Source organism: Stegodyphus dumicola, chromosome 9 (genome assembly GCF_044657685.1).
Source record: "Stegodyphus dumicola isolate Sdum_Otavi_A_Nest chromosome 9, ASM4465768v1".
NCBI classification, from domain to species: Eukaryota; Metazoa; Arthropoda; class Arachnida; order Araneae; family Eresidae; genus Stegodyphus; species Stegodyphus dumicola.
This window is the reverse complement of record NC_140776.1, coordinates 46641322-46668090: the sequence shown is the minus strand read 5'-3', so window position 1 is coordinate 46668090 and position 26769 is coordinate 46641322. Positions and strand designations below refer to the sequence as shown.

Genomic DNA, 26769 nt, shown 5'->3' with positions numbered 1-26769 from the left:
TCTTTTGCATGCACACGTGAACACTGTTTTGGGCGGGCTCCCGCCCAAAAGCGCTGAACACTGGTATTTCGGTCCAAATTTCGAATACCCGCGAAAGGGCTGGAAGCATGGGTGTTTTCGTGATTTTCCGCATATGTATAGTGTATGCGGTAACTTCTGGATGCATAGGTGAAAAAAGCGGGGGAAGCCCGCGGAATGCCGCTAAAAAATGGTAGTTCGGTTCAACTTTTCAATACCGGCCAAATTTAACATAGGATATCTTTTAAAAACGAACAATGATAAGCGGGCTTCTGCCCGCTCAGCTGGCGGGCTTGCCCGCTAGTCTATACTATTAAAATCTGTGTGCCTCTGTCTGTTTGTGTGTTTGTAACATCATCTCCTCGGGAACGGCTGGGTGTAGAGCTTAGCGGAAGGTACCGTTGGATTCAGAATGCCCGTGGCTCGCCGGATTGACCATCGGCATCTTCGTGCGACTTTAATTAGCCGAGATATTAATTAAAAACTGATTTTCTCCCTACATTTCCCTACGTTTTGCACTTTCTTTCACGGGTTTCCCCTATTTTAGGGATTTGGCCGAGTGCCAAATTCGTTTTTCTCGAATATCTGCGGAACGGCTCCGAGTTGCGATTCGAAACGCATATCCCCGTATTCGAAAAAAATCAACGAATCCATCGATACCGGTGCCATCTTCGTACGACAATAATCGGCGGAGTTATTAATTAAAAACTGCGAAAACGTTATTTCATTTTTCGGAGTGGCAACCGTCTCGGAATTAGCTGAGATAAAATTGCTTTTTCGAAAGCGCCGGGGGGATGACAATTGCTTCCGCTCGAGATTTGTGCTGGCGAAAGGTCACGTGTCAATTTCTTTTTTCTTAAATATCTATTGAACGGCGCTGAGTTGGAATTCGAGGCAGGTGTCTGCGGATTCCAAAAAATTCTACGAATCCAATGATACCATTCTCATCTTCGTAGGACGTTAATCAGCTGAGATATTAATTAAAAACTGTGAAAACGCTAATTTTCGGGCTCATTTTTCCGATTGCAACCGTTTCTTGAATCGCCGCAGATACAAATCAAGGTTATATTCTAAAGTTGAATAAAGCACGCGATTGCATGTTACCTAACTGTATTTTAAAAATATTTCGTTAATGTAGGCATTTTAAATAAACAGCTGCTTTTCACAATTTTTTTTTAATTTCAGGTTAGGATGATTGTCACGTTAATTCTTTTATTGATATTGAATAAAAGTTATTATATTACATTAAATTTAAATGATGACGTTCTTGAAGTTGTACAACTTTAATCAGCTGGGATATTAATTAAAAAATCTGAAAAAGCTATTTTTTAAAAATATGTTGTTATTTTTTTAATAATAAATTTGATTTTTTGGAATAATATATTTTTTATGTTATTAGATACGTGCACTTAATTTAGATATTATCTTTTAATGCAAATGATATTTTAAATAAGTTCGCACCAATAGAAATTAAATTCACACTTTTTTTTTTTAGATTAAAGATTTTTCTTTGCTCCTTTGAGATGGTATACGGTAACTTTCGAATCCCGGTGAGCAGGCAGGCTACACTCATGTTTTTTGTGATTTTACGCATATCTGTTGTGTATGCAGTGTCTTCTGGATGCATAAATGAATAAAGCTGAACTCTGGTAGTTCGGTCCTAATTTCGAATCCCGGCGAACGGGCTGGGTCCATGGGTGTTTGCGTGATTTTACGCATGTGCCTCGTGTACGCAGCATCTTCTGGATGCATAAGTGAATAAAGCGGCCGAAATTCGCTCAAAACCTCTGATTACTGGTAGTTCGGTCCAACTTTCGAATCCAAGCAACCGTGTTGGCTCAATGTGTGTTTTCGGGATTTTTCGCATGTGTAACGTGTATGCGGTATCTTCTGCATGCATACTTGAATAAAGCGGGAGCAGCCCGCGCAAAACTACAGAACACTGGTAGTTCGGTCCAACTTTCGAATTCCGGGGTACTGTACATAAAATTTGGTCGCATACGTGAATACAGCGCGCGGATACCGGGTAAAACCGCTGAACACTGGTAGTTCGGTCAAACATTCGAATCTCTGCGAGCGGGCTGGCTGCATGGGTGTTTTCCTGATTTTCCGCATGTGTATAGTGTATAAAGTGATTTCTGGATGCATATGTGATAAAAGTGGGCGCAGCCTGCTCAAAACCTCTTAACGCTGGTAGTTCGATCCAACTTTCGGTGTCGGCGAACGAGCTGGCTCCCCGGGTGTTTTCTTGCTTTAACTCATGTGTATCGTTTATGCAGTATCCTCTCCATGCTTATGTGTATAAAGCGGGCGCAGCCCGGTCCACAAAATCGCTGAACACTGGTATTTCGGTCCTACTTTCGAATTCCGGGGTACTGTATATAAAATTTGGATGCATACGTGAATACAGCGCGCGGATACCGGGTAAAACCGCTGAACACTGGTAGTTCGCTCAAACTTTCGAATCTCGGCGAGCGGGCTGGCTGCATGGGTGTTTTCGTGATTATTCGCATGTGTATCGTTTATAAAGTATCTCATGGATGCATACGTGAATAAAGCGGGCACAGAATACTGGTAATGCGGTTCTGGTAATGCGGTAATTTCGAATCCCGACGAACTGGCTGGCTCCATGGGTGTTTTCGTGATTTTACGCATGTGTATAGTGTATGGAGTATCTTCTGGGTGTATATGTAAATAAAGCGGGCAGAGCCCGCGCAAAGCCACATAACACTGGTAATTCGGTCCAACTTTCGAATACCGGCGAACAGGCAGGCTCCATGTTTGTTTTCGTGATTTTACGCATGTGTATCGTTTATGCACCATCTTCAGTGTATACGTTAATAAAGCGGGCACAGCACGCGCAAAATCGCTGAAAAATTGTATTTCGGTCCAACTTTCGAATCGGCAGCGGGCTGGCTGGAGGGGTGTTTTCGTGATTTTACGCATGTGTACGGTGTACGCAGTATCTTTTGCATGCACACGTGAACACTGTTTTGGGCGGGCTCCCGCCCAAAAGCGCTGAACACTGGTATTTCGGTCCAAATTTCGAATACCCGCGAAAGGGCTGGAAGCATGGGTGTTTTCGTGATTTTCCGCATATGTATAGTGTATGCGGTAACTTCTGGATGCATAGGTGAAAAAAGCGGGGGAAGCCCGCGGAATGCCGCTAAAAAATGGTAGTTCGGTTCAACTTTTCAATACCGGCCAAATTTAACATAGGATATCTTTTAAAAACGAACAATGATAAGCGGGCTTCAGCCCGCTCAGCTGGCGGGCTTGCCCGCTAGTCTATACTATTAAAATCTGTGTGCCTCTGTCTGTTTGTGTGTTTGTAACATCATCTCCTCGGGAACGGCTGGGTGTAGAGCTTAGCGGAAGGTACCGTTGGATTCAGAATGCCCGTGGCTCGCCGGATTGACCATCGGCATCTTCGTGCGACTTTAATTAGCCGAGATATTAATTAAAAACTGATTTTCTCCCTACATTTCCCTACGTTTTGCACTTTCTTTCACGGGTTTCCCCTATTTTAGGGATTTGGCCGAGTGCCAAATTCGTTTTTCTCGAATATCTGCGGAACGGCTCCGTGTTGCGATTCGAAACGCATATCCCCGTATTCGAAAAAAAATCAACGAATCCATCGATACCGGTCCCATCTTCGTACGACAATGATCGGCGGAGTTATTAATTAAAAACTGCGAAAACGTTATTTCATTTTTCGGAGTGGCAACCGTCTCGGAATTAGCTAAGATAAAATTGCTTTTTCGAAAGCGCCGGGGGGATGACAATTGCTTCCGCTCGAGATTTGTGCTGGCGAAAGGTCACGTGTCAATTTCTTTTTTCTTAAATATCTATGGAACGGCGCTGAGTTGGAATTCGAGGCAGGTGTCTGCGGATTCCAAAAAGTTCTACGAATCCAATGATACCATTCTCATCTTCGTAGGACGTTAATCAGCTGAGATATTAATTAAAAACTGTGAAAACGCTAATTTTCGGGCTCATTTTTCCGATTGCAACCGTTTCTTGAATCGCCGCAGATACAAATCAAGGTTATATTCTAAAGTTGAATAAAGCACGCGATTGCATGTTACCTAACTGTATTTTAAAAATATTTCGTTAATGTAGGCATTTTAAATAAACAGCTGCTTTTCACAATTTTTTTTTAATTTCAGGTTAGGATGATTGTCACGTTAATTCTTTTATTGATATTGAATATAAGTTATTATATTACATTAAATTTAAATGATGACGTTCTTGAAGTTGTACAACTTTAATCAGCTGGGATATTAATTAAAAAATCTGAAAAAGCTATTTTTTTAAAATATGTTGTTATTTTTTTAATAATAAATTTGATTTTTTGGAATAATATATTTTTTTATGTTATTAGATACGTGCACTTAATTTAGATATTATCTTTTAATGCAAATGATATTTTAAATAAGTTCGCACCAATAAAAATTAAATTCACACTTTTTTTTTTTTTTTTTTTAGATTAAAGATTTTTCTTTGCTCCTTTGAGATGGTATACGGTAACTTTCGAATCCCGGTGAGCAGGCAGGCTACACTCATGTTTTTTGTGATTTTACGCATATCTGTTGTGTATGCAGTGTCTTCTGGATGCATAAATGAATAAAGCTGAACTCTGGTAGTTCGGTCCTAATTTCGAATCCCGGCGAACGGGCTGGGTCCATGGGTGTTTGCGTGATTTTACGCATGTGCCTCGTGTACGCAGCATCTTCTGGATGCATAAGTGAATAAAGCGGCCGAAATTCGCTCAAAACCTCTGATTACTGGTAGTTCGGTCCAACTTTCGAATCCAAGCGACCGTGTTGGCTCAATGTGCGTTTTCGGGATTTTTCGCATGTGTAACGTGTATGCGGTATCTTCTGCATGCATACTTGAATAAAGCGGGAGCAGCCCGCGCAAAACTACAGAACACTGGTAGTTCGGTCCAACTTTCGAATTCCGGGGTACTGTACATAAAATTTGGTCGCATACGTGAATACAGCGCGCGGATACCGGGTAAAACCGCTGAACACTGGTAGTTCGGTCAAACATTCGAATCTCTGCGAGCGGGCTGGCTGCATGGGTGTTTTCCTGATTTTCCGCATGTGTATAGTGTATAAAGTGATTTCTGGATGCATATGTGATAAAAGTGGGCGCAGCCTGCTCAAAACCTCTTAACGCTGGTAGTTCGATCCAACTTTCGGTGTCGGCGAACGAGCTGGCTCCCCGGGTGTTTTCTTGCTTTAATTCATGTGTATTGTTTATGCAGTATACTCTCCATGCTTATGTGTATAAAGCGGGCGCAGCCCGCTCCACAAAATCGCTGAACACTGGTATTTCGTTCCTACTTTCGAATTCCGGGGTACTGTATATAAAATTTGGATGCATACGTGAATACAGCGCGCAGATACCGGGTAAAACCGCTGAACGCTGGTAGTTCGCTCAAACTTTCGAATCTCGGCGAGCGGGCTGGCTGCATGGGTGTTTTCGTGATTGTTCGCATGTGTATCGTTTATAAAGTATCTCATGGATGCATACGTGAAGAAAGCGGGCACAGAATACTGGTAATGCGGTTCTGGTAATGCGGTAATTTCGAATCCCGACGAACTGGCTGGCTCCATGGGTGTTTTCGTGATTTTACGCATGTGTATAGTGTATGGAGTATCTTCTGGGTGTATATGTAAATAAAGCGGGCAGAGCCCGCGCAAAGCCACATAACACTGGTAATTCGGTCCAACTTTCGAATACCGGCGAACAGGCAGGCTCCATGTTTGTTTTCGTGATTTTACGCATGTGTATCGTTTATGCACCATCTTCAGTGTATACGTTAATAAAGCGGGCACAGCACGCGCAAAATCGCTGAAAAATTGTATTTCGGTCCAACTTTCGAATCGGCAGCGGGCTGGCTGGAGGGGTGTTTTCGTGATTTTACGCATGTGTACGGTGTACGCAGTATCTTTTGCATGCACACGTGAACACTGTTTTGGGCGGGCTCCCGCCCAAAAGCGCTGAACACTGGTATTTCGGTCCAAATTTCGAATACCCGCGAAAGGGCTGGAAGCATGGGTGTTTTCGTGATTTTCCGCATATGTATAGTGTATGCGGTAACTTCTGGATGCATAGGTGAAAAAAGCGGGGGAAGCCCGCGGAATGCCGCTAAAAAATGGTAGTTCGGTTCAACTTTTCAATACCGGCCAAATTTAACATAGGATATCTTTTAAAAACGAACAATGATAAGCGGGCTTCTGCCCGCTCAGCTGGCGGGCTTGCCCGCTAGTCTATACTATTAAAATCTGTGTGCCTCTGTCTGTTTGTGTGTTTGTAACATCATCTCCTCGGGAACGGCTGGGTGTAGAGCTTAGCGGAAGGTACCGTTGGATTCAGAATGCCCGTGGCTCGCCGGATTGACCATCGGCATCTTCGTGCGACTTTAATTAGCCGAGATATTAATTAAAAACTGATTTTCTCCCTACATTTCCCTACGTTTTGCACTTTCTTTCACGGGTTTCCCCTATTTTAGGGATTTGGCCGAGTGCCAAATTCGTTTTTCTCGAATATCTGCGGAACGGCTCCGAGTTGCGATTCGAAACGCATATCCCCGTATTCGAAAAAAAATCAACGAATCCATCGATACCGGTGCCATCTTCGTACGACAATAATCGGCGGAGTTATTAATTAAAAACTGCGAAAACGTTATTTCATTTTTCGGAGTGGCAACCGTCTCGGAATTAGCTGAGATAAAATTGCTTTTTCGAAAGCGCCGGGGGGATGACAATTGCTTCCGCTCGAGATTTGTGCTGGCGAAAGGTCACGTGTCAATTTCTTTTATCTTAAATATCTATGGAACGGCGCTGAGTTGGAATTCGAGGCAGGTGTCTGCGGATTCCAAAAAATTCTACGAATCCAATGATACCATTCTCATCTTCGTAGGACGTTAATCAGCTGAGATATTAATTAAAAACTGTGAAAACGCTAATTTTCGGGCTCATTTTTCCGATTGCAACCGTTTCTTGAATCGCCGCAGATACAAATCAAGGTTATATTCTAAAGTTGAATAAAGCACGCGATTGCATGTTACCTAACTGTATTTTAAAAATATTTCGTTAATGTAGGCATTTTAAATAAACAGCTGCTTTTCACAATTTTTTTTTTTAATTTCAGGTTAGGATGATTGTCACGTTGATTCTTTTATTGATATTGAATAAAAGTTATTATATTACATTAAATTTAAATGATGACGTTCTTGAAGTTGTACAACTTTAATCAGCTGGGATATTAATTAAAAAATCTGAAAAAGCTATTTTTTAAAAATATGTTGTTATTTTTTTAATAATAAATTTGATTTTTTGGAATAATATATTTTTTTATGTTATTAGATACGTGCACTTAATTTAGATATTATCTTTTAATGCAAATGATATTTTAAATAAGTTCGCACCAATAAAAATTAAATTCACACTTTTTTTTTTTTTTTTTTTAGATTAAAGATTTTTCTTTGCTCCTTTGAGATGGTATACGGTAACTTTCGAATCCCGGTGAGCAGGCAGGCTACACTCATGTTTTTTGTGATTTTACGCATATCTGTTGTGTATGCAGTGTCTTCTGGATGCATAAATGAATAAAGCTGAACTCTGGTAGTTCGGTCCTAATTTCGAATCCCGGCGAACGGGCTGGGTCCATGGGTGTTTGCGTGATTTTACGCATGTGCCTCGTGTACGCAGCATCTTCTGGATGCATAAGTGAATAAAGCGGCCGAAATTCGCTCAAAACCTCTGATTACTGGTAGTTCGGTCCAACTTTCGAATCCAAGCGACCGTGTTGGCTCAATGTGTGTTTTCGGGATTTTTCGCATGTGTAACGTGTATGCGGTATCTTCTGCATGCATACTTGAATAAAGCGGGAGCAGCCCGCGCAAAACTACAGAACACTGGTAGTTCGGTCCAACTTTCGAATTCCGGGGTACTGTACATAAAATTTGGTCGCATACGTGAATACAGCGCGCGGATACCGGGTAAAACCGCTGAACACTGGTAGTTCGGTCAAACATTCGAATCTCTGCGAGCGGGCTGGCTGCATGGGTGTTTTCCTGATTTTCCGCATGTGTATAGTGTATAAAGTGATTTCTGGATGCATATGTGATAAAAGTGGGCGCAGCCTGCTCAAAACCTCTTAACGCTGGTAGTTCGATCCAACTTTCGGTGTCGGCGAACGAGCTGGCTCCCCGGGTGTTTTCTTGCTTTAACTCATGTGTATCGTTTATGCAGTATCCTCTCCATGCTTATGTGTATAAAGCGGGCGCAGCCCGGTCCACAAAATCGCTGAACACTGGTATTTCGGTCCTACTTTCGAATTCCGGGGTACTGTATATAAAATTTGGATGCATACGTGAATACAGCGCGCGGATACCGGGTAAAACCGCTGAACACTGGTAGTTCGCTCAAACTTTCGAATCTCGGCGAGCGGGCTGGCTGCATGGGTGTTTTCGTGATTATTCGCATGTGTATCGTTTATAAAGTATCTCATGGATGCATACGTGAATAAAGCGGGCACAGAATACTGGTAATGCGGTTCTGGTAATGCGGTAATTTCGAATCCCGACGAACTGGCTGGCTCTATGGGTGTTTTCGTGATTTTACGCATGTGTATAGTGTATGGAGTATCTTCTGGGTGTATATGTAAATAAAGCGGGCAGAGCCCGCGCAAAGCCACATAACACTGGTAATTCGGTCCAACTTTCGAATACCGGCGAACAGGCAGGCTCCATGTTTGTTTTCGTGATTTTACGCATGTGTATCGTTTATGCACCATTTTCAGCATGCATACGTGAATAAAGCGGGCACAGCACGCGCAAAATCGCTGAAAAATTGTATTTCGGTCCAACTTTCGAATCGGCAGCGGGCTGGCTGGAGGGGTGTTTTCGTGATTTTACGCATGTGTACGGTGTACGCAGTATCTTTTGCATGCACACGTGAACACTGTTTTGGGCGGGCTCCCGCCCAAAAGCGCTGAACACTGGTATTTCGGTCCAAATTTCGAATACCCGCGAAAGGGCTGGAAGCATGGGTGTTTTCGTGATTTTCCGCATATGTATAGTGTATGCGGTAACTTCTGGATGCATAGGTGAAAAAAGCGGGGGAAGCCCGCGGGATGCCGCTAAAAAATGGTAGTTCGGTTCAACTTTTCAATACCGGCCAAATTTAACATAGGATATCTTTTAAAAACGAACAATGATAAGCGGGCTTCAGCCCGCTCAGCTGGCGGGCTTGCCCGCTAGTCTATACTATTAAAATCTGTGTGCCTCTGTCTGTTGGTGTGTTTGTAACATCATCTCCTCGGGAACGGCTGGGTGTAGAGCTTAGCGGAAGGTACCGTTGGATTCAGAATGCCCGTGGCTCGCCGGATTGACCATCGGCATCTTCGTGCGACTTTAATTAGCCGAGATATTAATTAAAAACTGATTTTCTCCCTACATTTCCCTACGTTTTGCACTTTCTTTCACGGGTTTCCCCTATTTTAGGGATTTGGCCGAGTGCCAAATTCGTTTTTCTCGAATATCTGCGGAACGGCTCCGAGTTGCGATTCGAAACGCATATCCCCGTATTCGAAAAAAATCAACGAATCCATCGATACCGGTGCCATCTTCGTACGACAATAATCGGCGGAGTTATTAATTAAAAACTGCGAAAACGTTATTTCATTTTTCGGAGTGGCAACCGTCTCGGAATTAGCTGAGATAAAATTGCTTTTTCGAAAGCGCCGGGGGGATGACAATTGCTTCCGCTCGAGATTTGTGCTGGCGAAAGGTCACGTGTCAATTTCTTTTTTCTTAAATATCTATGGAACGGCGCTGAGTTGGAATTCGAGGCAGGTGTCTGCGGATTCCAAAAAATTCTACGAATCCAATGATACCATTCTCATCTTCGTAGGACGTTAATCAGCTGAGATATTAATTAAAAACTGTGAAAACGCTAATTTTCGGGCTCATTTTTCCGATTGCAACCGTTTCTTGAATCGCCGCAGATACAAATCAAGGTTATATTCTAAAGTTGAATAAAGCACGCGATTGCATGTTACCTAACTGTATTTTAAAAATATTTCGTTAATGTAGGCATTTTAAATAAACAGCTGCTTTTCACAATTTTTTTTTTAATTTCAGGTTAGGATGATTGTCACGTTGATTCTTTTATTGATATTGAATAAAAGTTATTATATTACATTAAATTTAAATGATGACGTTCTTGAAGTTGTACAACTTTAATCAGCTGGGATATTAATTAAAAAATCTGAAAAAGCTATTTTTTAAAAATATGTTGTTATTTTTTTAATAATAAATTTGATTTTTTGGAATAATATATTTTTTTATGTTATTAGATATGTGCACTTAATTTAGATATTATCTTTTAATGCAAATGATATTTTAAATAAGTTCGCACCAATAAAAATTAAATTCACACTTTTTTTTTTTTTTTTTTTTAGATTAAAGATTTTTCTTTGCTCCTTTGAGATGGTATACGGTAACTTTCGAATCCCGGTGAGCAGGCAGGCTACACTCATGTTTTTTGTGATTTTACGCATATCTGTTGTGTATGCAGTGTCTTCTGGATGCATAAATGAATAAAGCTGAACTCTGGTAGTTCGGTCCTAATTTCGAATCCCGGCGAACGGGCTGGGTCCATGGGTGTTCGCGTGATTTTACGCATGTGCCTCGTGTACGCAGCATCTTCTGGATGCATAAGTGAATAAAGCGGCCGAAATTCGCTCAAAACCTCTGATTACTGGTAGTTCGGTCCAACTTTCGAATCCAAGCGACCGTGTTGGCTCAATGTGTGTTTTCGGGATTTTTCGCATGTGTAACGTGTATGCGGTATCTTCTGCATGCATACTTGAATAAAGCGGGAGCAGCCCGCGCAAAACTACAGAACACTGGTAGTTCGGTCCAACTTTCGAATTCCGGGGTACTGTACATAAAATTTGGTCGCATACGTGAATACAGCGCGCGGATACCGGGTAAAACCGCTGAACACTGGTAGTTCGGTCAAACATTCGAATCTCTGCGAGCGGGCTGGCTGCATGGGTGTTTTCCTGATTTTCCGCATGTGTATAGTGTATAAAGTGATTTCTGGATGCATATGTGATAAAAGTGGGCGCAGCCTGCTCAAAACCTCTTAACGCTGGTAGTTCGATCCAACTTTCGGTGTCGGCGAACGAGCTGGCTCCCCGGGTGTTTTCTTGCTTTAACTCATGTGTATCGTTTATGCAGTATCCTCTCCATGCTTATGTGTATAAAGCGGGCGCAGCCCGGTCCACAAAATCGCTGAACACTGGTATTTCGGTCCTACTTTCGAATTCCGGGGTACTGTATATAAAATTTGGATGCATACGTGAATACAGCGCGCGGATACCGGGTAAAACCGCTGAACACTGGTAGTTCGCTCAAACTTTCGAATCTCGGCGAGCGGGCTGGCTGCATGGGTGTTTTCGTGATTATTCGCATGTGTATCGTTTATAAAGTATCTCATGGATGCATACGTGAATAAAGCGGGCACAGAATACTGGTAATGCGGTTCTGGTAATGCGGTAATTTCGAATCCCGACGAACTGGCTGGCTCTATGGGTGTTTTCGTGATTTTACGCATGTGTATAGTGTATGGAGTATCTTCTGGGTGTATATGTGAATAAAGCGGGCAGAGCCCGCGCAAAGCCACATAACACTGGTAATTCGGTCCAACTTTCGAATACCGGCGAACAGGCAGGCTCCATGTTTGTTTTCGTGATTTTACGCATGTGTATCGTTTATGCACCATTTTCAGCATGCATACGTGAATAAAGCGGGCACAGCACACGCAAAATCGCTGAAAAATTGTATTTCGGTCCAACTTTCGAATCGGCAGCGGGCTGGCTGGAGGGGTGTTTTCGTGATTTTACGCATGTGTACGGTGTACGCAGTATCTTTTGCATGCACACGTGAACACTGTTTTGGGCGGGCTCCCGCCCAAAAGCGCTGAACACTGGTATTTCGGTCCAAATTTCGAATACCCGCGAAAGGGCTGGAAGCATGGGTGTTTTCGTGATTTTCCGCATATGTATAGTGTATGCGGTAACTTCTGGATGCATAGGTGAAAAAAGCGGGGGAAGCCCGCGGGATGCCGCTAAAAAATGGTAGTTCGGTTCAACTTTTCAATACCGGCCAAATTTAACATAGGATATCTTTTAAAAACGAACAATGATAAGCGGGCTTCAGCCCGCTCAGCTGGCGGGCTTGCCCGCTAGTCTATACTATTAAAATCTGTGTGCCTCTGTCTGTTGGTGTGTTTGTAACATCATCTCCTCGGGAACGGCTGGGTGTAGAGCTTAGCGGAAGGTACCGTTGGATTCAGAATGCCCGTGGCTCGCCGGATTGACCATCGGCATCTTCGTGCGACTTTAATTAGCCGAGATATTAATTAAAAACTGATTTTCTCCCTACATTTCCCTACGTTTTGCACTTTCTTTCACGGGTTTCCCCTATTTTAGGGATTTGGCCGAGTGCCAAATTCGTTTTTCTCGAATATCTGCGGAACGGCTCCGAGTTGCGATTCGAAACGCATATCCCCGTATTCGAAAAAAATCAACGAATCCATCGATACCGGTGCCATCTTCGTACGACAATAATCGGCGGAGTTATTAATTAAAAACTGCGAAAACGTTATTTCATTTTTCGGAGTGGCAACCGTCTCGGAATTAGCTGAGATAAAATTGCTTTTTCGAAAGCGCCGGGGGGATGACAATTGCTTCCGCTCGAGATTTGTGCTGGCGAAAGGTCACGTGTCAATTTCTTTTTTCTTAAATATCTATGGAACGGCGCTGAGTTGGAATTCGAGGCAGGTGTCTGCGGATTCCAAAAAATTCTACGAATCCAATGATACCATTCTCATCTTCGTAGGACGTTAATCAGCTGAGATATTAATTAAAAACTGTGAAAACGCTAATTTTCGGGCTCATTTTTCCGATTGCAACCGTTTCTTGAATCGCCGCAGATACAAATCAAGGTTATATTCTAAAGTTGAATAAAGCACGCGATTGCATGTTACCTAACTGTATTTTAAAAATATTTCGTTAATGTAGGCATTTTAAATAAACAGCTGCTTTTCACAATTTTTTTTTTAATTTCAGGTTAGGATGATTGTCACGTTGATTCTTTTATTGATATTGAATAAAAGTTATTATATTACATTAAATTTAAATGATGACGTTCTTGAAGTTGTACAACTTTAATCAGCTGGGATATTAATTAAAAAATCTGAAAAAGCTATTTTTTAAAAATATGTTGTTATTTTTTTAATAATAAATTTGATTTTTTGGAATAATATATTTTTTTATGTTATTAGATATGTGCACTTAATTTAGATATTATCTTTTAATGCAAATGATATTTTAAATAAGTTCGCACCAATAAAAATTAAATTCACACTTTTTTTTTTTTTTTTTTTTTAGATTAAAGATTTTTCTTTGCTCCTTTGAGATGGTATACGGTAACTTTCGAATCCCGGTGAGCAGGCAGGCTACACTCATGTTTTTTGTGATTTTACGCATATCTGTTGTGTATGCAGTGTCTTCTGGATGCATAAATGAATAAAGCTGAACTCTGGTAGTTCGGTCCTAATTTCGAATCCCGGCGAACGGGCTGGGTCCATGGGTGTTCGCGTGATTTTACGCATGTGCCTCGTGTACGCAGCATCTTCTGGATGCATAAGTGAATAAAGCGGCCGAAATTCGCTCAAAACCTCTGATTACTGGTAGTTCGGTCCAACTTTCGAATCCAAGCGACCGTGTTGGCTCAATGTGTGTTTTCGGGATTTTTCGCATGTGTAACGTGTATGCGGTATCTTCTGCATGCATACTTGAATAAAGCGGGAGCAGCCCGCGCAAAACTACAGAACACTGGTAGTTCGGTCCAACTTTCGAATTCCGGGGTACTGTACATAAAATTTGGTCGCATACGTGAATACAGCGCGCGGATACCGGGTAAAACCGCTGAACACTGGTAGTTCGGTCAAACATTCGAATCTCTGCGAGCGGGCTGGCTGCATGGGTGTTTTCCTGATTTTCCGCATGTGTATAGTGTATAAAGTGATTTCTGGATGCATATGTGATAAAAGTGGGCGCAGCCTGCTCAAAACCTCTTAACGCTGGTAGTTCGATCCAACTTTCGGTGTCGGCGAACGAGCTGGCTCCCCGGGTGTTTTCTTGCTTTAACTCATGTGTATCGTTTATGCAGTATCCTCTCCATGCTTATGTGTATAAAGCGGGCGCAGCCCGGTCCACAAAATCGCTGAACACTGGTATTTCGGTCCTACTTTCGAATTCCGGGGTACTGTATATAAAATTTGGATGCATACGTGAATACAGCGCGCGGATACCGGGTAAAACCGCTGAACACTGGTAGTTCGCTCAAACTTTCGAATCTCGGCGAGCGGGCTGGCTGCATGGGTGTTTTCGTGATTATTCGCATGTGTATCGTTTATAAAGTATCTCATGGATGCATACGTGAATAAAGCGGGCACAGAATACTGGTAATGCGGTTCTGGTAATGCGGTAATTTCGAATCCCGACGAACTGGCTGGCTCTATGGGTGTTTTCGTGATTTTACGCATGTGTATAGTGTATGGAGTATCTTCTGGGTGTATATGTGAATAAAGCGGGCAGAGCCCGCGCAAAGCCACATAACACTGGTAATTCGGTCCAACTTTCGAATACCGGCGAACAGGCAGGCTCCATGTTTGTTTTCGTGATTTTACGCATGTGTATCGTTTATGCACCATTTTCAGCATGCATACGTGAATAAAGCGGGCACAGCACGCGCAAAATCGCTGAAAAATTGTATTTCGGTCCAACTTTCGAATCGGCAGCGGGCTGGCTGGAGGGGTGTTTTCGTGATTTTACGCATGTGTACGGTGTACGCAGTATCTTTTGCATGCACACGTGAACACTGTTTTGGGCGGGCTCCCGCCCAAAAGCGCTGAACACTGGTATTTCGGTCCAAATTTCGAATACCCGCGAAAGGGCTGGAAGCATGGGTGTTTTCGTGATTTTCCGCATATGTATAGTGTATGCGGTAACTTCTGGATGCATAGGTGAAAAAAGCGGGGGAAGCCCGCGGGATGCCGCTAAAAAATGGTAGTTCGGTTCAACTTTTCAATACCGGCCAAATTTAACATAGGATATCTTTTAAAAACGAACAATGATAAGCGGGCTTCAGCCCGCTCAGCTGGCGGGCTTGCCCGCTAGTCTATACTATTAAAATCTGTGTGCCTCTGTCTGTTGGTGTGTTTGTAACATCATCTCCTCGGGAACGGCTGGGTGTAGAGCTTAGCGGAAGGTACCGTTGGATTCAGAATGCCCGTGGCTCGCCGGATTGACCATCGGCATCTTCGTGCGACTTTAATTAGCCGAGATATTAATTAAAAACTGATTTTCTCCCTACATTTCCCTACGTTTTGCACTTTCTTTCACGGGTTTCCCCTATTTTAGGGATTTGGCCGAGTGCCAAATTCGTTTTTCTCGAATATCTGCGGAACGGCTCCGAGTTGCGATTCGAAACGCATATCCCCGTATTCGAAAAAAATCAACGAATCCATCGATACCGGTGCCATCTTCGTACGACAATAATCGGCGGAGTTATTAATTAAAAACTGCGAAAACGTTATTTCATTTTTCGGAGTGGCAACCGTCTCGGAATTAGCTGAGATAAAATTGCTTTTTCGAAAGCGCCGGGGGGATGACAATTGCTTCCGCTCGAGATTTGTGCTGGCGAAAGGTCACGTGTCAATTTCTTTTTTCTTAAATATCTATGGAACGGCGCTGAGTTGGAATTCGAGGCAGGTGTCTGCGGATTCCAAAAAATTCTACGAATCCAATGATACCATTCTCATCTTCGTAGGACGTTAATCAGCTGAGATATTAATTAAAAACTGTGAAAACGCTAATTTTCGGGCTCATTTTTCCGATTGCAACCGTTTCTTGAATCGCCGCAGATACAAATCAAGGTTATATTCTAAAGTTGAATAAAGCACGCGATTGCATGTTACCTAACTGTATTTTAAAAATATTTCGTTAATGTAGGCATTTTAAATAAACAGCTGCTTTTCACAATTTTTTTTTTAATTTCAGGTTAGGATGATTGTCACGTTAATTCTTTTATTGATATTGAATAAAAGTTATTATATTACATTAAATTTAAATGATGACGTTCTTGAAGTTGTACAACTTTAATCAGCTGGGATATTAATTAAAAAATCTGAAAAAGCTATTTTTTAAAAATATGTTGTTATTTTTTTAATAATAAATTTGATTTTTTGGAATAATATATTTTTTATGTTATTAGATACGTGCACTTAATTTAGATATTATCTTTTAATGCAAATGATATTTTAAATAAGTTCGCACCAATAAAAATTAAATTCACACTTTTTTTTTTTTTTTTTTAGATTAAAGATTTTTCTTTGCTCCTTTGAGATGGTATACGGTAACTTTCGAATCCCGGTGAGCAGGCAGGCTACACTCATGTTTTTTGTGATTTTACGCATATCTGTTGTGTATGCAGTGTCTTCTGGATGCATAAATGAATAAAGCTGAACTCTGGTAGTTCGGTCCTAATTTCGAATCCCGGCGAACGGGCTGGGTCCATGGGTGTTTGCGTGATTTTACGCATGTGCCTCGTGTACGCAGCATCTTCTGGATGCATAAGTGAATAAAGCGGCCGAAATTCGCTCAAAACCTCTGATTACTGGTAGTTCGGTCCAACTTTCGAATCCAAGCGACCGTGTTGGCTCAATGTGTGTTTTCGGGATTTTTCGCATGTGTAACGTGTATGCGGTATCTTCTGCATGCATACTTGAATAAAGCGGGAGCAGCCCGCGCAAAACTACAGAACACTGGTAGTTCGGTCCAACTTTCGAATTCCGGGATACTGTACATAAAATTTGGTCGCATACGTGAATACAGCGCGCGGATACCGGGTAAAACCTGGTAGTTCGGTCAAACATTCGAATCTCTGCGAGCGGGCTGGCTGCATGGGTGTTTTCCTGATTTTCCGCATGTGTATAGTGTATAAAGTGATTTCTGGATGCATATGTGATAAAAGTGGGCGCAGCCTGCTCAAAACCTCTTAACGCTGGTAGTTCGATCCAACTTTCGGTGTCGGCGAACGAGCTGGCTCCCCGGGTGTTTTCTTGCTTTAACTCGTGTGTATCGTTTATGCAGTATCCTCTCCATGCTTATGTGTATAAAGCGGGCGCAGCCCGCTCCACAAAATCTCTGAACACTGGTATTTCGGTCCTACTTTCGAATTCCGGGGTACTGTATATAAAATTTGGATGCATACGCGAATACAGCGCGCGGATACCGGGTAAAACCGCTGAACACTGGTAGTTCGCTCAAACTGTCGAATCTCGGCGAGCGGGCTGGCTGCATGGGTGTTTTCGTGATTGTTCGCATGTGTATCGTTTATAAAGTATCTCATGGATGCATACGTGAATAAAGCGGGCACAGAATACTGGTAATGCGGTTCTGGTAATGCGGTAATTTCGAATCCCGACGAACTGGCTGGCTGCATGGGTGTTTTCGTGATTTTACGCATGTGTATAGTGTATGGAGTATCTTCTGGGTGTATATGTGAATAAAGCGGGCAGAGCCCGCGCAAAGCCACATAACACTGGTAATTCGGTCCAACTTTCGAATACCGGCGAACAGGCAGGCTCCATGTTTGTTTTCGTGATTTTACGCATGTGTATCGTTTATGCACCATTTTCAGCATGCATACGTGAATAAAGCGGGCACAGCACGCGCAAAATCGCTGAAAAATTGTATTTCGGTCCAACTTTCGAATCGGCAGCGGGCTGGCTGGAGGGGTGTTTTCGTGATTTTACGCATGTGTACGGTGTACGCAGTATCTTTTGCATGCACACGTGAACACTGTTTTGGGCAGGCTCCCGCCCAAAAGCGCTGAACACTGGTATTTCGGTCCAAATTTCGAATACCCGCGAAAGGGCTGGAAGCATGGGTGTTTTCGTGATTTTCCGCATATGTATAGTGTATGCGGTAACTTCTGGATGCATAGGTGAAAAAAGCGGGGGAAGCCCGCGGAATGCCGCTAAAAAATGGTAGTTCGGTTCAACTTTTCAATACCGGCCAAATTTAACATAGGATATCTTTTAAAAACGAACAATGATAAGCGGGCTTCAGCCCGCTCAGCTGGCGGGCTTGCCCGCTAGTACATTACATAAAATTAGTAAAATACACGTCAAACACCATTTCGAACTTACCTCGACCATAGCAAAAATAATGGCTAACATGGCGACTATCGTTGAACTCTCCCGCTAAGACGCTGTTTTTCCACCTTCTTCCTGATTGGTTCTTCTCTCTCAGCCGTTTTAAGCCACGTGATCACACGCTACGGACAAAATCCAAGCAAAACTTCTTGAAAAACTCCTGTAGAGTTTACAGTTTCGTTTGGTTCTGTGTTCGTTACAGGTATTTCCTTCGTAATTGTTCGCATTTCTGTAACTATACAAGACTTTTGTCTGTAAACTTCGAGGTTTTTTTTTACAGTGTAATAAGAGTGTTCAGTGTAGGTCGGTAAAATGTCCATGACGAATAACGCACGGGTCAGCTATCCGTAATCACTGACAATTTGGTGCAGGGATTTGTTTCTTCGATTAATATAAATAGGAAATTTGATCTTATGCAATGGAGAAATGAAAACCACTGATGGAGAAGTGTAAACAACTGTGATTCCCAGGTGTTCTGTGGGGAAGGAATCCAAAAACTCGTTGTTCCTTATGATGAATGCTGCAACCAATAAGAAAAAAATTTGAAACAAACATTTAGAAGGATAGAGTATTTCATGTGAATTCAGAAAATAAGTGTTTGTTTGGATATGTTTTTTGTTTTTATTGTAAAACGGATTTTGCATAGAAAGTAACTCTCGTATCATTAAGGAATTCTGTCTTAATTTTGCTGAGGTTTCAATTACAGTCTTCATTGAAGTGGTATTTTTAGTTTCTTTCTATCAAATAAAATGCTATTAGAAAATTTTCCTTTTCCATAAAATATTAAAATGTTGTTTCTGAATACAACATAAAATGCAATTGATGCTATGCATTCAGAGAACTGATTCTACGCAAAATTAAAAATGATTCATTGGAATAACATACGCTAAGAGATAGAAACTGAGTAAATTATTGATTATGGCATGGCTAATTATCATCGCTTTATTCCGATCTAAATAATTACTGCCATTTATTTAGCAGGCAAAACGTATACCAGCTGTGTGTTAATGATAAATGAACTGAACAACGCTCTATTTTTAAGTTATCTGATTGAAAATTCGTACAAACACATAAATACAATATTAAAATTTTTCTTAGACGAAATTTACTCGAGACATCTATAGTGAAAAATTTAAAAACATTAATTATATAAATTAGATGGATATTTGCATTAATGAGAAATAACCTCTCGGAGAATATATGTGTGCAAAATTCATATAATGTCCTAGAAATTACACAGAAAATCCTTTTTTTTTTTTTTTTTCAGCACAAGTATGGGACTGACAGCAGAATCAAACTGGAAGAGTCTCCCGACCAGAGGTTAGTAAATGTGCTTTTGTTTTATAACTTCCATGTTATACTGATTGCTAGCATCCACAATATTTGTTAAATATTTCGTCAAGAACCATCAACCATTGAGCAAATAATAATTTAAATCTTTTGTCGACTAGGAAGAATTTACAGTAAATTACAGCATTTGACGAAAATCCCACAGAAAGACAAATTTGAATGCATTAAAGTCTTAAAAAAACAAAATAGCTATGTAGTCTTAACTAGAGTTATGTATTTGTCGCTTATATAAACCGTTGTCACCACGTATATAGTAAAGGAGAAACGGGTTAGTTGGTTTAGACTTGAATTGTTCGAATCCTCCTGCTAATAGTCACTACATATAATAGTCACTACATATACATATAGTTTCATTAAATCCCTCTTCAGTCTGACTATATCTGTAAGCAGATTCGATCACTCAGTGTTCAGCATATATTATTGTAGTGAGGGACAAACCAGTTCGCCATGCATATTAAATTCTGTATTAGGTACGCATTTAGAATTTAACAAAAGCACATAATTCCCGGATGACCAACTAATGCCACTTTACATACAATTATAATTTGTCATGTGTTGACTATTCTGCGTTTTTTGCAATTCTACATGATGTGGTGGAAATATATAGCGTTTGCAAAAAATTCGTCGTATTGCAAAAAGAAGGAATTATTAAGAGCTCATGAATTTTAATACATTTTAAACTTATTTTTTAAAGAGTTGATAAATTCAAGAATGTACTTATACACAACTTTGGAATTTTATCTAAGATATCTTAAACACCTCATTTTTATAATAAGTAAAAATTAAGTTCAATGAAATGGATCTGTGCTTCCAACTTTAAAGCTAAGTGCGTGGAACCTTCCAACCTTAAAGCTATGTGGTTATGGTAAGCGAAGAATCGGTTTAGTTCAGGAAACAGAAACGTAAACTCAAGAAGGGTTAAGTAATCTTTATTGATCAAAATAAATGTTAATATACGGCCCTTTCTCAGCATGTACAGAAAAGCAGTAGTACTTGGGCTTGAACTTAAGAGTACTAAGAAAATCAAACTTAATTAATTCTCAACTAAAACGATATAGCCGAAGATATTAAAATTTTACAGGAGTTGTCCCCTAAATGTCAACTAAACGGCGAAGCTATCAAGAGTCTGAAATACGGACGAGCGTAGTAATAGCTTACAGAGAGTGTAGCCAAAAGGCGAACGCGTGCTAGTCAGAATCTCTGGCCCTCTAACGAAGTCAGTGGAACTTCGACTTAAGTACTGCTCTTCCTTCATTTTAATTTAACCGCGATTCTAAAAACAGACTCTGGCAGGAAATTTGTAGGATGAAATGAGAAGGAATAGGAAAGTAGCTTTAACTAAAGATGACTGTTAAAAACTTAAGATAAATCTTACAATGCCACTGAAGGTATGCGTGAGATGAAAAGTTTGTTACGGAAACGAAACACTTCAGTTTTGGAATCTTTGGAAAGCACATAATATAGCTCACATTTTTAGGTAGCTTAAAATGTTGAGAAGTGGCGTACTTGACGTCAACGACAAGCCGCTTTCAGGTAGATTTCAGAGTAATGAATTATAAGAAAGTTTATATGAAGGTCTGACTTGAACAACTTGCGATATGTAAAATAAATGTTTTCTTTATTGATTAGGCATAATGATTTTTTAATATGAATAATACACATGAGTTTTAAATGTATAAGTCATTGCAGGGTGGTCATAAAAACTTCCCCTTTATATGAACCCCTTGCGGCCTATCAATTCAACCAATCTAAATGAAATTTCGGATACTGTTACTTGATGGTATGAGCTCAAGGTTGCGATGTATTAAAACAACATAGCAATCACATTTGCAGTTACACTGAAAAGATTTTGAAATTTTAGAATGGCAACACCACCTTTTTTTCCCTGTGCAAATTGATCACGGAACGGAAAAACCATGAATGGCGTTGGAGCGATACACGTATGGCAAAAATTATCAGCGTAAAACATTTGCTAAAAAGGGCATTGTCAAGGACCAGTGATAACGCAAGAGAAGGAGTAGGAAAAAAACTTTTATTAGAAATATAAGTTTTCAACGTGCCCACCATCGAAGACGACAACGCACTGCATGCAGGTGATTGTTGACAACAATGATGAACGTAATATCGCAGGAGAAATCTCTACAACTTCATGTTTTATGGCATCTTTCAATCTCAAAAGGGTTGTTACAGCACTTGCAAACATATGTTGCGACGTATGGAGGAGCACCACCTTGCATTCATACGATGTCATTAACGACATCTCGCGGCTGCAATTCTGGAATTGCGTAACATTACTGTATACCGAGCACTTGTGATCGAACACGTTTTCATACCTAGGGAAGTGACCTGTTCGAAGAAGTATTGATTAAGAATAAATGGGCTTGCGATGCCACTCCACGAAGTAACTTAACTTCGTGTAAAGACGCTGGTGCCACATCGTGAAGATTTTCATCAGCTCAGTGAACGCAGTTCTTGGAGTTTACGTTCTCAGTTCAGGGGAAATGCCCCTCATCCATCCATATTATCCACAGCTGCAATCTGTTATCGTTATCATATGTGATGAGGAGAAAACTTCCAAAGTCGACACGTTGTTGCTCGCCTCCAGGTTGCAACATCTGGACGTGTTGAAGTCAACAAGGAAAATCTGCAGAATAGAGCAGAAGCTTGAGGACTGTGGTTTTCGATACATCCAAACTGTAGGCAACACTTATTGCAGTATGAAATGTATTTACAATAATCGCATTATGCACTTCTGCAAGTATTTCAACAGGAACACGTGGTCCTCTGGATCGGGGACTATCATATGTGCATCCAGTTGATTCAATTTTTGTACCAAATTACGTACAGTTTTTACGCAACATGTGTCTCGTCTTTAGCTTATGATTTCGCCGATAACCTAGCACTGCTTCGGCAGTATTTTCTCCATTCAGATAACACAGCTCTATCAATTCAAACTGTTTTTTACCTGTAGATGTCATGTTGTTACGACATTCGAACACCTGATTGGAGAAAGAATCTTCCCACACTGCTTGCTTGTGGTTCTGTGATGGTGCTTCTACTGTCTATCCCTGTGAATTATTCAAAAGTGCATCAATGCGCCTCCTCCCTGTCTTGTCATTGATCCTTTACAATGTTCTATTTTGCAAATGTTTTACGCTGGCAATATTCATTATACGTGTATCGTTCCAAAGCCATTTATAATTTTTCAATGCGCTGATCAGTTTGCACTGGAAAACGTTTGACGTTACCATTTAAAAACTTCAAAATGTTTTCATTGTAATCGTAATTGTGAGAGCTCTATTGTTTTAAATCATCACAATTTCCAGCGCATATCTTCAAACAATAACACCTAAATTTCATTTCGATTGGTTGAGAGATCGGCCAGTAGGAGTTAATATATCGGAGAAGCTTTTTATGATTACCCTGTTCTTAAACATCAGAAGAAATGTCGCAGTGATTTAATATTATGTAGATGAATGCCTGCATTATATCAGTAATTTTTCAAAGTGATGCCTTGCATAGTACACCAGCTAGCGCAACGGCTGCCAGTTCAAAAGAAAGATTCTGAGTTTGATGCCTCCATAACGCTTAGTTGTAATTGTGTTGCCTTCCTGTCTCTTCACCTGTATAATATCCACCACCCCTGTGATGCGAACTTCGCAACTTTTCTCGTAGTTAAGATGGCAAAATGAACGATGAGATCTGCCATTCCCGATGAATGCTTAACGAGTAAGTATTCAGCTATTGGGGGGATATTCAAACTGAGATTTAGAGAAAATTTCTGATATAAATGTTTCCGATATTTCGATTTTTCTACAGTTGACAGTTGAGAGCAGAATCTGGATACCCATGCGGCTTACTTAGACTATTCGGGTCTAGTCCAGGTTCCACAACTATCCGGGGCAACACCTCATGGGCCCTATAAGGGCATACATTGATCCTGTATACATGCTTACATAGTTCATAATATATGCTTATAGTTACATAGTTCATAATATATGCTTACATAGTTACATAGTTCATAGTACATGCTTATATACAAGTAGTTCATAATACATAGAGCTTTCATAACACGTGCTTACATAGTTTATACATATACGTGCTTATATAGTTCATAATATATTGAGCCTGTTACATAATACGTACATAGTTCATAATATATTGAGCCTGTTACATAATACGTACATAGTTCATAATATATTGAGCCTGTTACATAATACATACATGTTTCATAATATATACAGTGGGCCGCAATACAAACATGTTTCATAATATATACAGTTTAAAAAAAAAAGAGAGAGAAGAGAGATTGACAGGGAACTATTCCACACTGCACAAATCTGTTCCCAATTCCTCCAGTTTCTGCATTATCTTGCATATTTTGATGCGAAATGCTGGCTGTTTGATCAGATAACGCTTATGAGAAATTGCCTGTTCCGGAAGCTGCACATGAGGCTTTAACTAAACTTTTATTGCTCAGATATTTCTGTAACCGTATATTAAACGAATAAAAATCATCCTAAAATCGGCTGAACTTAAATAATGCTGCAGAAATGGGCCATTGGATATATTTTTATGTAAAAGACTAGATATATGTTTATATTATTTGTTTTAAGTTCAGACATTATGATATATTTGTTCATGAACACGGAAGTCATTTTTTCCAGATGAACTGTGTTTCATTAAAAATACCGTGAAAATCCATTGAGGAAACGCCAAAAATGATGTTAAAAATTTTTAAATAAATCAGCATTCACTACTTACCGTTAGTTGTTTATATTTTAACATTGATCGCAATGTTTAATTTAAAAGCCGAGAATTCTTTGGCAAATATTACCTCTGAATGCACTTATTTTAAATTTCGAGAAAACTTCGTATGTTCAGTTATTTTGATATTTTATAATTCATTATTAATGTCTGCAATAATTACTTTTCTGTGATTCATTATTAATATCTGGAATAATTACTTTTCTGTGAATTAGTTTAATAAATAAACAATTATATGCAATAACATCATCTCCCTTCAGACCTTAATTAAACTCAGTATCTCAGTAAAATTATTAAAAAGAATACCGGATCAAAATTATATTCTAATATCATGCTTAGTCACCCAGAAATCAAGCTTAGTTGTAGAATACCTTCCTATGCTGAGAATATATCGCCTGTTTTATTACCACTCAAAGCTCAGATATTTACGAAATCTCACCAGGGGCAGAACTGTAACAGTTACTAAATTTGGTAATTTGACCCGAGTTTGGTAGTTCATTAGAATTTGGTAATTCGGATCAAATCTCGGCGACGTATTGGCTGCATGGGAATATTCGGGGCGTTCCTCATGTGTAACATGGATACCATCCACTTTTATTTAAAAACTTTACCAGGAAGACATTCCTCCCCTTAGACAAATAGCTTACATGTGCTTGGCCGTAATACAAATTATCCAGATGTATACAAAAGGGACACAGAAAACACATTTAAAAGTCCATGGTTCATTATTTTCTTACAATTTTCACAGTATACCTCCTAAAAGGATACTTTTGTTTCTGTTTTCGGAATATGTAAGGCTACTCTCCTAACTTACGCATAAAAATTTATCTTCAGTCTGTAAAGTATGGAAGATTTGTTTTAACTGTTCAAAACTAATGGTGGTTTAATTTAGATTAAAATAACGCGCCGAATAATGATTATTGGAGAATCCAAACAATAAAAATCAGAGTTAGATTTGTCGTATAAAAAGCTAACGCTTATATTATTTGTTATATAAAACGTTATATCAAATATGTAACTCTTGCTTGACTTCTTTGTATAGTTGTTTCTATGTAATTGTTGAATTGATTCTTGATTCTTGTTGTTTGACTTCTCCAATGATCGTGCTTTGTAAGTTCAAATAAAGAACCAAAACCAATATAAGCATATACAGAGTACTAGAAAGCATGGAATGGGGGGATAGCTAAAGCATCGGATAAAGATAGAATTTAGGTTTTTAAATCCTTAACTTAAAGCATAGATCGCAGTACAAAAATTCTGTGTAGGATTGTTTCAGGCATTTGCTTTAAGGTATGAAAAGTGTAACGTGAGGCATACTGAACGAGGTGGGACAATCGAGTACAAATAGCCTTTTAAAGGTTATGAATGTGACGAACGTGTTCTTGCATCAGAGCTATCGCTCTCAGCTTAATTACGCACAAGGGGATAATTCTATAGTATAAGCTCTCGGGGAATGATTTGCAGCTGATAAATTCCACGTTGCGTATATAACAATTTGTGCTTCGTGGAGCAATATTTTGTTAACCTATACGAGATATGCAAATTCCGCAATATAATTTTCGGTGTGAATAAATTGAAATCCATATACCCCATTTCATTCCAAATCAAATAAATTAATTTTCATTGATTTTTGGTCATAACCTACTACTAACCTAACTTCTATTTCCCGAATTTTTTGCATTCGATTAGAGCATTTACGCGATTATTCAATTGTATTATATTGTATATGTCTATTAGTAATGTTTCATTTACTGTAGCTCTGTAAGAATTAATCGGCCATATTAAAAAGTGTAAAATGTTCTTACTCGCTTTTAATATATGTACACAAATTTTTTTCATTGTTAACAAGTATTCCAAATTAAACTCGTAAACATAGACTAGTTATCAAAATTAGCAATTTTCAAATTTATAAACATGCGAAGGTAAACAAGAACATAGGAAAACTGGCTATTATTCACGCTACACATGGTAAATACCGTTTTCTACAAATGATAGGTATATTTTCAGTTATTTAATACACGAAGAGTATTGCAATCGGGATCATATCCACAATAGCTTAATAGTATGTGAGTTTTCCTAACATTATACTTACTTCAACGGTCAATGTGGGAGCAGTTATATAATTCAGCAAATATCCACACAATGTTATATATTGTGTGGTACTGTGTCCAGCATACCTTTTGTACTCCTGCAGCATCCTTTTTTAATGTCTTTTCAATAACTGGATGATATCCGGCAAATTGGAGGACTCGGAACCATTTTAATAAGCATGTGTTTGTGTACCTTCCTATCCAATGTATCAAAAATATAGAGCTATTAAATA

At 39.9% G+C, this 26769-nt stretch overlaps 1 protein-coding gene across 1 annotated transcript in view; it reads left to right on the top strand.

The window, feature by feature from the left end:
- Nucleotides 1–26769, top strand: part of LOC118191098 (sodium/potassium/calcium exchanger 4-like) — a 412974-nt gene that overhangs the window by 361380 nt on the left and 24825 nt on the right. The window contains exon 12 of the mRNA XM_085823409.1: nt 19597–19649. Within this exon, the coding sequence (XP_085679535.1) occupies nt 19597–19649 (53 nt within the window). The remainder of the gene's footprint in view (nt 1–19596; nt 19650–26769) is intronic.